This window comes from Hipposideros armiger, unplaced genomic scaffold (genome assembly GCF_001890085.2).
Source record: "Hipposideros armiger isolate ML-2016 unplaced genomic scaffold, ASM189008v1 scaffold_665, whole genome shotgun sequence".
Taxonomy (NCBI): domain Eukaryota; kingdom Metazoa; phylum Chordata; class Mammalia; order Chiroptera; family Hipposideridae; genus Hipposideros; species Hipposideros armiger.
The window spans coordinates 331824-344823 of NW_017732015.1; the positions used below are offsets into that span (position 1 = coordinate 331824).

The 13000-nt window shown below is 37.9% G+C and overlaps 1 protein-coding gene across 2 annotated transcripts in view; it reads left to right on the plus strand.

The window, feature by feature from the left end:
* CNTNAP5 (contactin associated protein family member 5) overlaps window positions 1-13000 on the plus strand; it is a 464696-nt gene that overhangs the window by 308045 nt on the left and 143651 nt on the right. For both annotated transcript variants that reach the window (XM_019626328.1, XM_019626329.1), the window contains 2 exons: window positions 1975-2214; window positions 10548-10772. In XM_019626328.1, the coding sequence (XP_019481873.1) occupies window positions 1975-2214; window positions 10548-10772 (465 nt within the window). The remainder of the gene's footprint in view (window positions 1-1974; window positions 2215-10547; window positions 10773-13000) is intronic.

Genomic DNA, 13000 nt, shown 5'->3' on the forward strand with positions numbered 1-13000 from the left:
GTCACATGCAAGAAAACATGTAATCAATCCTCTAGTTTTCTGCTAGAAGAAAGAAAAATGACACTAAGAAGATCTATGAGTGATATTCAAATCCACCACAGAAAGTGACTACAAAATAAGGGGAAAATAAAAAGCATATGACTATACAAATTGTCCCCTCTTTATTCTATACAATCTCTGGGAAACAAATACTGAAACTTCCTCTAAGAGCTGCTTATATTTATAATTGATTTAGCTTGTGGTTAAAGGAGATTTACTCACTAAAATTGAGACAGACAGCAGAATGCAATGTGGATTTGACCTCTTGGCTGGCTTGGGAATCACTTACCAGAACTGAAGATACAATGGAGTTTTATCATTTCTTCAGAATAAGAGAGTGGATTAGTCCTTTCGGAATGTTGTGTCTTTAGATGCAGACAGCGATGGTCATACATATATTTATGGGTCTGATGACCTGGTGTGCTTCAGGGGAGGGAGAGTGCTCCCTCTTCCCACCCTATACTTCCACGATCCCCATTTCCAATTATTTTTGTCCATCCTGCCAGGCTGACTGATGCCAGAAATAATTTCAGTTACATATTCATTTCTTTACCTTATAGCTTTGTTTCTTGCTTAACATCTCTATGCCCAGTCAGAGATAGCACATTTGGAATTCATGTCTGTATCCTCCTGGGTGGGAATATATTTCATCTGGTCATTTGCTAGATAGACCAAGATTTACTAAAGCTGCAACATGAAGGACTAGAAATGAATGAGGCTCAGAAAGGAGAAATGACATATAAATACATAAAACAAACGATAAGCCAGTCCTGCCCTTGTCTTCCATCACACCTTCCCCTCCTCTTCGTTATCCATGTGTATGGGCTTGAACCCAAAGCGTTGCATTTGAAGTAGAACTTGGGTTCTCTAAGTGTGGACATGTGCCTTCTCTGGGACGTCCCAGAATTCCCAACACAAAATAAATACTTGTTGATGGGATTTAGCTTAATTCCTTGGCTTTGTTGTCTTTCAATATATTGTTTTCTGGTATTAGAAGTTTAGACTAGTAGAATCCTAAATATGCAACAGTAATAGAACACTCTGTCACTTTGAATTTACTCTATTCTTAAGTAATTTGCAGAAAACATTGTGGATCTCTCTGAAACCTTCTACACACACACACAATTAAGTTTGCAAACTTTCCACTGTGTAAGTGCATGGTGGAAAGTTCATGAACTTAATTGTGTGTGTTTGTGTGTGTGTGGGTGTGTATATACAACCTACCAGTTCTAGGCATTGTGAGGCTTCAAGAGAAGAGATAGCAAAGAGTAGTGACTGAGGATGTACTGTATTCCTAGGTCTTAAGTAAGCCTTACCATAAACACATGAAATAGACATATTTTACAGATCAAACAGCTGAGTTTTGGGTGGGACAGTGATCAATATGGCTAATCAACCAGTACCCTGTAGTTTGGCGTGATGTCTGCCTGGTCCTCAATTTCCCCGCCTTTCTAGGCCATTGCACTGTGCTACATAAATATTACAAAGCTACTCACTGTTTTCTAACTTGATGAGCCTAACAGCTTGCTTCTAACATTGCTAGAGGTTGTAATCCCGCTCTGTGCATGATACTTCAGGTATCTGCTGTAGACTAAAAGTACATTGTATTTCATTTGCAAGGGATATGATAGGGTCCTATCTTAAAGTTTCTATCTTAAATATATAAAGTCCATGAATCCACATCAGCTATGTATGATCTTTTAAAAAAAGTTTTTTGAATATGGGGAGGTACTTTTCCCAGCCTGAAAAGGTGTGCATTTTTCCCAGGCTCTTTAAATTCCTAATTCTCACTGGAAACTTCAGTTGAAAAGTCCACCACAGCTTGACTACAGAACAATAGTTAACTATTACCACACTGATATTAAACTTAAAAAATTTGAAACCTATGTATGATAGCTTACATATATATTTTTCCTTTTGTGTTTCATTACTTAGGGGGAACATCATCAAAACAGAAAGGCTTCCTGGGATGCATGCGTTCCTTACACTTGAATGGGCAGAAACTGGACCTGGAGGAGAGGGCCAAGGTCACATCTGGAGTCCGGCCAGGATGCCCAGGCCATTGCAGCAGCTATGGTAGCATCTGCCATAATGGGGGCAAGTGTGTGGAGAAACGCAGCGGATACTTATGCGATTGCACCAGTTCACCATATGAAGGGCCCTTCTGCAAAAAAGGTACAATAGGCATTTTTGTTTTCCCACATGCCACATTGTAGGGACTATAGGCCATGGCCAAGTCATAGAATCCCATGACCTTAGAGAGTCCTCAGACGATCATTACTCTGCTTCAGTTTCTCAATGTGTTGAGACTCTGCATATCTCCTCAACATAATTACATATGCTCATTATCACTGTTTGAGGATGCTGACAGTGCAATTGTGCTGAATGGATAGCAACAGGATGACAGTGTTTCCATGGCCGAGAACCAGCTAAGCACTCAGAGAGGAGGACTCATTTCTGTTGTATCAGCTGGATCTTGAGGAGTGCCCTGATCTTTCCAGTCCTAATTCCTCAGTTCATAAATGTAATCAACAAATCATAGACTCTAGCCCTGGAGGAACCTTAAGCCATCCTAAATCATTTTTATAATAGGGAGAATACAGATAAGTGAGTAAAGTCAGTATCACATATCTAGGAAACTCTCCCTATTCTGCAGGTGATGCGATTGGGGTCTGAGGCTTTAAAAGCCCTGCCCCAATATTCACATTTAGTTCTTCAGGGCTGAGAATGGAACCCAGCAGTCAAGATTCCTGCCCTGGTGCTTTTTGATATCCCCTACAAACCTTATGAAACTATTGCATTGACAAAAGCTAACCATGATGGGTGTACACCTTGGACAAGGAGTGATGGTCATGCTGTAAATTATCTAGATAAATTCAAGATAACTTACAAACTATAAAATCTCATTTTTTAGTATAAATACTTAGCATTTTTTCAAATAGTGGGACAAAATATTTGATCTGCCATCAGATTTTGCAGAATTTTTAAATGTATTTTACATTTAAAATGTTGAATAAATAAACAATGTTTCAAGAGCAGCATTTGAAATGTTTTAATCACCCTTTGAAACACCATTTATATAAAAACAGTGAGGACAGTAATAAAAGTTCTTATCAATTCATTAAGATATTTTTCCCAAACATCTCTACCAAACGATGCTTTATTTAGTCCCACTTCCTGTTGGAACTTTAAAACCATACGGAAAGAAGCACTCAGTATGGGCTTCGAGGGATCTGTAATTTAAGCTCTTCATCCACCCGCACTGGCCTCGTCCCCAGTTAGTGTGAATTATTTGCTTGTTATGGCTGGTCAAGCCCTTCATCCATTTGCACTGGCCTTCTCAGTGTGAATTACTTGCTTGTCATTGCTGGAAAGCATTGTGCTCCTTGGGAGAAAATTAATGGTATAAATTTTAGGGCCAACAGAGTGTTGGGCCCTGCATGGGAGCTTGAAATAAAGCAGGGCACATCCTGGTAGGCTGTTGGAAACTAAGACAAGCAAAGTGCTACTGGGTTTTACCATGGGGGAGGTCTGTGAACAAGTTCCCTGAAAAGTTTGGATGCCACCCCTAGACTGGTCGCACATGCTAAAAGAAACAAATGCAGAATAAATGTTACCAGGCCGTCATTAAAATATACTAATATTGTCTTATAGGATCTATAACCAAGGCTTTTGTAGGAAGAAATAAAGAATCATTGACCTCTCTACATTTATCCAGAGATATTGTTCAAGCATCTCATAGATCACATTGTTCTGAATATAGCCCAACTTTTCATTGGCTCCTTTCTTTGAAACAGCTACTATGAGTTATCTTGTGTCCATGCCACTGTATCTTTTGACTAAATTTGTTGAAGTATCCTTTGGGCCCTCTCCCCACTTTTTATTTTGATCTACAAGCAAAATAGACAAATATGTGCTTAGCCTTTTCAGCTTGTTTCATAGTTTACTGTTTCCAAGCTTTCCCTTCTATTTCATAAATCTAAGGAAATAGTTCTCTTTCTAGTCAACAGTTCCAAGGTCTGTAAGATGAACCTTTTTACCAAGTCTCTTAGCCATGCCAATTGCCTCTGGGAAACGTGGCTTGGAACTGAAATGGAGCCATTAGCTACAAGATGGTCCTGAACAACTTTGCTCTCTGTTGGGGCAGTTTTTTATGTTAACTTACTACATGACATGCATATCTCACGGTATGCAAATGCTGGAACTATCTGGGGTGAAATTAAGGACATTATCTGTTAGCTGTGCCTGGGCTAGAACCAAGTCCATTGACCTACTCTCTGTTGCTGATTATGGTATAAAGAAATAATAAAATTAGCTTGTAACTGTTGACTGAAACATTATTGCTTATCCACAACCTGGTATGGAGGATGGTAGTGTCTGCTTTAGCATATGACTGTAATGAAGGTCAGGAAGGTTTAGTGACTTGCAGATCAATGTCAGAGCTGGAGGTTCATCCAACATCTTTTTGGTTCCTTTTTCCCCTTTATGACCCTAATTTTATTCTATATAGGAAAGTAATAATAGGGTTAAAATATGTACTTTTTTTGTTTTGTTTTGAGTGTTCTTATTTTGAAATTGAGATGCATTTACATAGCATGATATTCAACTTTTTTAAAATGTACAATTCATGGGTTTTTAGCATATTCACAAAGCTGCATAACCATCACTACTATCTAATTTCAGAATATTTTCATCATCCCCAAAAGAAATCTATACCCATTAGCAAAAACTCGCCATTCACCTCTCCCCAACCCCAGTTCCTGGAAACCACTAATCTATTTTCTGTCACTGTGGAATTGCCTATTCTGGATACTTCATATAAATAGTATCATACAATATGTGGCATTTTTGTGCCTGGTCTCTTTGACTTAGCATGTTTTCAAGGTTCACCTATATCGTAGAATTTTTCAGTACTTTATTCCTTTTTATTTCCAAAAGTGTTTTCCATTGTGTGGATGTACTACATTTTGTTTGTTATCCATGTATCAGTTGATGGTTTGGGATGTTTACATGTTTTTGTATGGACTTACGTTTGCTATTTCCTTGTGTATATACTAGAGGTGATACTGCTGGGTCATGTAATAACTAGATGTTTAAAAAGTTGAGGGGCTGCCAAACTGGCTTTCAAAGCGGCTGCTCCATTTTACATTCTCACCAGCAATATGTGAAAATTGCAACTTCTACAAACCCTTACTAGCACTTGTTATTGTTTGTCTTTTTAATATAAACATTCTACTGTGCATGTTTGAAATAATATCTCATTGTGGTTTTGACTTACACTGCCTTCATGACTAATAATATTGAACATAATTGTATGTACTTATCAGCAATGTGTACATCTTTGGTGAAATATCTATTCAAAGGTTTTGCCCATTTTTCAGTTGTGCTTTTTTTCTTTTTATTGTGTAGTGGTATAAATTCTTTATATAATCTGAATATAATTTTCATATTGTATATATGATTTGAAAATATTTTCTCCATTTCTCACTTTCTTGATAGTATCTTTGAAGAACAAAAGTTTTTAATTTTGATGAAGTCTAATTTATTTAATTTTTATTTTTACTTTGTTACTTATGCTTTGGGAATTATATCTAAGAAAACCATTGTTAAGGCCATGAAGACTTATGCTTATGGTTCCTTAAATGCTTTATATTTTTAAATTTATTTTTTATTTTTAATTGTCTTGACCAGGACATTATTATTTTTTAATTTATTTTTAATTTTTAATTGTTTTGACCAGAATATATATATATATTATTGGAGAATAGCCATGGTCATTGTCACATATTGCTTTCATGCTACAATGGCATAGTTAAGGAGGGTGCAGCTCACAGTGGCCCATGTGCAGATCAAACCAGCAACCTTGGTGTTACCAGCACCATGCTTCAACCAACTGAGCTAACTAGTCACCCCTGCTTTATATTTTTAGCATTTACATTTAGTCTTCAATCCTTTTGAATTAATTTTTGTACATGGTGTGATTAGGGGACTAACTTCATTGTTTTACATATGATATCCAGTTGGTCTAACACCACTTGTTGATGTGTGTTTGTCTTCAGCCAGTATCCACCCCCATCATTACTTTAACAATCTGCATATGACTGTCACAGTATTGTCATTTAAGTTATTTTTAAATTAGAAATATTAGATAACATATTTGGAATTTTAATTGGAAATATATTTGGAAATATAGAAATACAAAATCCCAAGCTACTCAAAGACAGCCATTAGAAAGAAAATTGGATTTCCTCCTAGCTCTTTTCTTTGCATTAATATAGCTGAGATATGTGTCTATTACATTTTATATACTGGATTTTCTTTATTTCATTTTATACGCATTTTTATACAATTTGTTAGTTTTAACAATTGCAATATATTTCATCTGGTGGAATTGCTTCTGTTTATTTAACCCATTATATCACCAGAGCATTATAGCTTAGTAATAGCATGACTCTGGCACCAGACCCGCTTATGTTCAAAATTTGACTTATCTGCAATCCAGTGCAAGAAACTGGTTGTGGAACTCAACCTCATAATTCCTGATTTTCTCATCTATAGATGTGAAAAATATGGAAAATTCAGGAAACCTTCACATGGGTTGTGGTGAACATTCATTGAGCACTTCACAAGACTTGGGAAAATGCCTGGCATACCAAGTCTCACTAAATGCTCACTCTTATTATTGTTTTAGACTTTTAGATTACCTTAATTTTTGCACATAGATAATGCTATGATAAACATATTAATCAATTATTTCCATAATGGAATTTCAGTGAAAAAATGGTATGTATATTTAGGTACACTTTACTAATAGCCAAAAACCTGTTGAAAAAATTCTCTAACATTTACCTTCCTGACAACTTATGTCATTTTTTTTTAACTTTTTATTACTCAAAAAATTAAATTATACAGTAGAGAGAAGAGTTTCAGAACCCCCATGCACACATTATCTAGTTCCAACAGCTATCAACTCATTACCCTTTTTATTTAACCGATACATTCACATCGCTTCTCTTCTTTTATTATTTTGAAGCAAATTCCAGATACCATATCATTTTATACATACTGCAATATGTACTGCTAAAAGATAAGGACTCATAAGAACATATATCCACAGGACCATTATTATAAGAAAATTTCAATAATAAAATTATAATGTTATGACAATTGTTTTATTTATTTTTAGTTTGATGTTTTTCTAAATTAATGACAGCTTGACTGATTTCTAGGTAACCACTAGCCTACTCATTACCCAGGACTGGTTTTCATGTTTATTTTAATTCTAAATTTAATTCTATTAGTATTATTAAGACCAGCTATCACTTATTGAGTTTACTATGTGCCATGATTTTATATAATTTCTTCCAGTCCTTCTACCTACCACAATACTGAATTCATCCCTGTTTATGTTTCAGTAATGTGAGATTGAGTGAGAGAACGGGAGAAGGGCACAGCCAGGTTCTAGAATCCACGTCAATCAGACTACATGGCTGGCTCAGAGACACAACCTCTCCAGTGCCACCCTGACTCTTAGTTATTTCTCTTAGTTAGTTCCACATGTTAAGGCTAGTCATGTTGAGCAGCTCTTTCAGATCTTCCCAGGCTACTCTGGCCCATGGAGACATCCAACTCTGAGAATCATTTTTTCTATCACTTACACATCACACCCTAGGCTATCTTTCATTGGTGTTATTTTTTAAATGTGTGTCCTGGGGGTCGGCCGAGTAGCTCAGTTGGTTAAGAGTGCGAGCTCTGAGCAACAGCATCACTGGTTCGATTCCCATAATGGCCACTGAGCTGTGCCCGAACTGAGCTGCTGCTGAGCTGCCAACAGGTGGCAGGATGGCTCAGCTGGTGAAAGCACGTGCTCCTAACAACAAGGTTGCCGGTTTGACTTCTGCATGAGATGGTGGCCTGTGCCCACCTGCAACTAAGATTGAACATGGCATCTTGAGCTGAGTGGCTGCAAGCTGCTGATGGGTAGCTGGATGGCTCAGTGGTTAGAGCATCAGCTCTTAGAAACAAGGTTTCTGGTTAGACTCCCACATGGGATAGTGGGTTTCACCCACCCAAAACTAAGACTGAACACAACACCTTGAGCTGAGCAGCCGTGAGCTGCCGTCAGGTGGCTGGATGGCAACTGGACTTGGAGCTGAGCTAGCTATGCCCTCCACAACTAAGATTGAAGGACAACAACTTGGCTGTTCCCTTTCCCCAATTCCCAAATTCCCCAATAAAAATATTTTAAAAAATAAAATAAAATAAATAACATAAAATGTTTGCCCTGTCTTCTCAGAATGTAATCAGTACAGTTCCTTCCATCAGTAGGTGCTCAAGAGATGTCACTAATATTGGTCTTGTGGTCGTGGAGTAGCATGAGGGTCATTGAGAAACACCTTCAAGTTAAGATTTTTCTTCTGTTTATCCCAGTGGGTTTGGATGTTCAGACAAATCATTTAGAGAGCTTAAATATGATCAGAGAGTTTAAAATCTTAGATTACAAAATATAACAAACTGAGAGAATAGTAGAATCCAGATGTTTCTCTGATTGTCCTTTATGTTGAAATTGACAATATATAAACACTAAAAATACTGAGGATCGGGGAGGAGGGAGGAGAGAGATTTGGAAGGATATTTCTAGTTAAAAAATACTTCTCATTTTAGTATTCTGTGGTAAGTATAAAGAAAAAAGGTAATATGTATATCCATATTTTATATGCCACAGAACAGAATGCTCTAAATTATACTTACATTTGAACACACACACACAAACATCAAATGAAAATCATTTTATGTTGACTAGGAGATAGGAGCTCAAAATTCAGGCTAAATGTCCCCAAGGAAGTTGACTTATGGAAAGTCCTTGAATCAAGCTGATGATTAACCTGAATCCTCACTGTCACAAATCTCTGCTTCATAGCTTTGTAATCAAGAGTACTAAAGTTATAACCTGCATGGTAAATGCAAAACTCTTCATCTGAAACTTTAGTAAAAATGAACTGGTATTTTCAATATGCATACATATGCAACTTTAATTTTTGGCACCGTTACAGGCTGTTATAGAATTTTCACAAAAGTAGAATACATTTGCAATAGAAGTAGAAAGCAAAAGCCAGGTTTAATTATGTTCTAGGTGCCACCAATTCAATCAGAGAATTCCATGGGGAATTAAGAACATTCCACATATCATTTGGAAAAAAAAGAGAAATTAATTGTGCTGATATAGGATCGTGTTTACTGTGCCATTTTTAAGACGAGGTTTGCTACCAGATCTAAGCTATGATGTTCTAAAAATAAACCATTACTCCATACCCTGATATTGAATAGCGATAAAATTGAAAGTGAACTTAAGAGTAGTCTTGATTAAAAGAAGATAATATTTTAGCATTTGGATGGATGTGTAGTCAATAAACAGATTTTTGTTTCGTGAAGAAAATTGGGATGGGTTCAGGTTAAATTATCATCTGATATGAATGTCTATGAGTTCAAACTGTGGTGAGTAACTCTTAAGTGCTTTACACACATCATTTCATTTATCCACTCAGAAATACTCTTGAGGTAGGTTTTATGCTTCCCAACCCCAGAAGAGAAAACAGACTTCACAAGGTTCGCTAACTTGCCTGGGACATCACAGTTAGTATGAAATCCAGTGCGGCTTCAGGTCTAGTCCTGAAGCCAAATCCTGTGCTAATTTTATTAAATTAAGAGTTGGAGGGAGGACATTATAGAGAAAGGATTGGGGGATTTGCATGTTCCTGCTAATTGAATGTCATCAGTTTGTAGATGCCTCCTTTCCTTATTGGTGGTGGCAGAACTCTATCCAACGTGTTGTGTGATAGGAATTGTTCCCCATAAGAAGGCATCTTTGCCCAAGTCTTTGCTTTTTGGGGGGATTGGATACCAGTTCTGAGACGTCTGAAATGCTGAGTCTGTGAGTTGGATACCTATGCCTTTCTTACTGTTTCCGTGGATCCCCACACTTCACCCAACATCAGAGTATTGCTGCTGCCTTTTCCAATGTCCTATTCTCAGTAATTTAGAGCCTATTTAAAGCCCTCCTGATACACGAAGAAAATACACACCAGAACTGTTAGTATCTGTTAGTATTTCAGTTTTGAAAGTAAGATGGTCCCAGTGAAATTTCTCTATACTGTGCTGGAGGCAGGGACATTTTACCTTTGCTTCTTGAAAAATGAGCCTGACACATGATGATTATTCTGCAAATATATGTTAAACTGGACCTAAATTACACAGTGCAAATCCTAGCTCTCTCTTCTAGCTATGCAAACTTTTTCAAGGTTCTTAACCTTTGCACATCTCATGTTCCTCATTTGTAAATGAGAATGACTTCTGCCACTTCAAAATTATTGTGGGAAGCATATTATATAATTAATGTACAAATCTTCACACAGTGCTTGATGCATAGGAGACAACAAACAAGCAATTATTGTATCCTGAATAGTCAATTAAATATGTTAATGTGTGCTTTCCCTTCTTATATTTTGCAGAGGTTTCTGCTGTTTTTGAGGTTGGCACTTCAGTTACTTATATGTTTCAAGAACCTTACCCAGTGACCAAGAATATAAGCCTCTCATCCTCAGCAATTTACTCGGAGTTAGCTCCATCTAAGGAAAACATCGCATTTAGTTTTGTGACCTCCCAGACACCCAGCCTCTTGCTTTACATCAATTCTTCCTCTCAGGACTTCCTGGCCATCCTGCTCTGCAAGAATGGTGAGTACTGATGGCATGAAGCCGTAGAGGGTGCCACACTGGGCTAGAGGAACAGAGCCTGACATACAGAATTCTGCATGATTTCAACCTAAATTTGGTTCCACCTAAACAGCTTGTTTCCAGACCTCCAGCCAAACCCTTGATTAAACTTTACCTTTATGAGTTGCTATTGGTATTCCAGGCCAGTGTCAATTCATTGCTGAAGTCTCAACTGCATTGACTTTAATTTACCTCAACTGTGCAGCAGTAATTCTTTAGTGTTTATTCTGTGCTGGAATCTATTAAGTGGAAAGGAGAAGATCATAAGCATATCTGAATTTCAGGACACTCGTCACATGTATCCTGTCATCTTTACTGCAGTCTCTGTAGCTGAGGGCTGTTAAAACAACTAGCATAAATGCAGGCTGTATGAATAGAAGGTGATTGCCTGGGTCCCGGAGAGAAGTAGTTTATGGGAGTCATAACCCTGTGGAATATGGGTCTCAGTGCTGAGAACCAGATGTTGAAAAGAATGTGGACAAAATGAAATAGGTGAAGATTGGCAGGCTAGAAGGGCTGGCAGTTAGTGTGTATGGGAAATGCTGAAGGACACCAGTTCAGATAATTGTTGGGAAAAGTCAGGTTTTCTTCCCTCACTACTTAATTCTACCCTGCAATAGTGAGGACGATTGATATAGTTATGGCCAAAGACTCTATGAGATCAACATCCTAGGGTATGTAGCAATTATTAGAATGGACAAAGAGGACAAAGATGTGGGCCCCCCTGTAGTCTAGTCTCAAAGAACACTTCCCTATGCTCAGGAATGTAATCTTTCCTCTTCTTGTAATTTGCTGATATAGTAAGATGAGTCTGGGCTTTAGAACCATCTACAACAGGAACAGAAGGAAGGAGGCCTGAGATATGGAGCAGGCATTGTGTCCTCTCCAGGCTTAGACAGAGACTCTCACCATTTCTCTTGCTCTACTTGTTCTTGGATTTATTCCTCTTTGTTTCATATGGCTTTAACTATTTATAATACTAAAAATAAAGAATGATGTTTGGGCCTAAAGCAAGGATCAACACTGGTGGGCCAGTGAGTTGAATCAGGCCTGAAATACAATCATAATAATGTCCAACTAAAAGTAACAGGACTCATTCATTCAAAAAAAAAATTGGAGGAAAAAGAAAGGGAGAGAGAGAAAGACTACTATGATAACTGGTCATTCTAAGACTATTTGGTTTTGAAGAGCCTACAAGAGAGAAAGGAAACATGGGTTATTAGACCTCTTATTTATCACAAGACCTTTGTGTGATTAGAACTATTATATCAGTTCTTAAACTTTGCATCCATAATGTCTCTGTGAGGTTGATAAGGCTTGCTGAGGACACTGAGGCATGGATTAACTAATTAATGTAAACCAGCCAGCTAATTCATGACACAGGTGGAACTACAAGCCAGATTTTCCCCAGAGCACCTTTTGGGGATTGTCCTGTAGGCACATTTGTACTTGTCAGGCCATGCCTATAAATATGGACAATGCATAACAGGCATCACTTCATCAGATTACACAGTAAACTCTATTATAATATATACATTAGTCTGTGCTGGACACTATTCTAATTAATGCATATAGCACTTAATCCTCAGAACAAGCCTGTGTGATTAATGGTAATAATATACCCAATATCTTACACTTGTAGAAACTAAGACATATAGATGTTAAATATCTTTTTTTTTTATTTAAGATTTTATTGGGGAGTTGGGGGAGGGGAACAGCGCTGGGGAGTCGGGGGAAGGGGAACAGACAGGTTGCTGTTGTTTTGTTCTTCAGTCTAGTTGTGGAGGATGTTGCTTCACTGTCTCAAGCTGGCACCATCATTGTGCTCTTCCCGGGTGAGGCAGATCAGTCGCTGGCCTCTGGACGGTCACTCACAGCGGCTGCTGGCCGCTCACGCTGGCTGCCGTCTACACATGGTAGCTTATGGCAACCACTGCAGCAGGGGCTGCAGCCTATGCCGTCGCCAGCGACTCATGGCAACCCAGCTCCAGGTTGAGCTGTTGTTCAGCATCTTAGCTGTAGAGGGCAGTTCTACGGGCCCCCAATTCAATCAGAGAATTCCATGGGGAATTAAGAACATTCCACATATCATTTGGAAAAAAAAGAGAAATTAATTGTGCTGATATAGGATCGTGTTTACTGTGCCATTTTTAAGACGAGGTTTGCTACCAGATCTAAGCTATGATGTT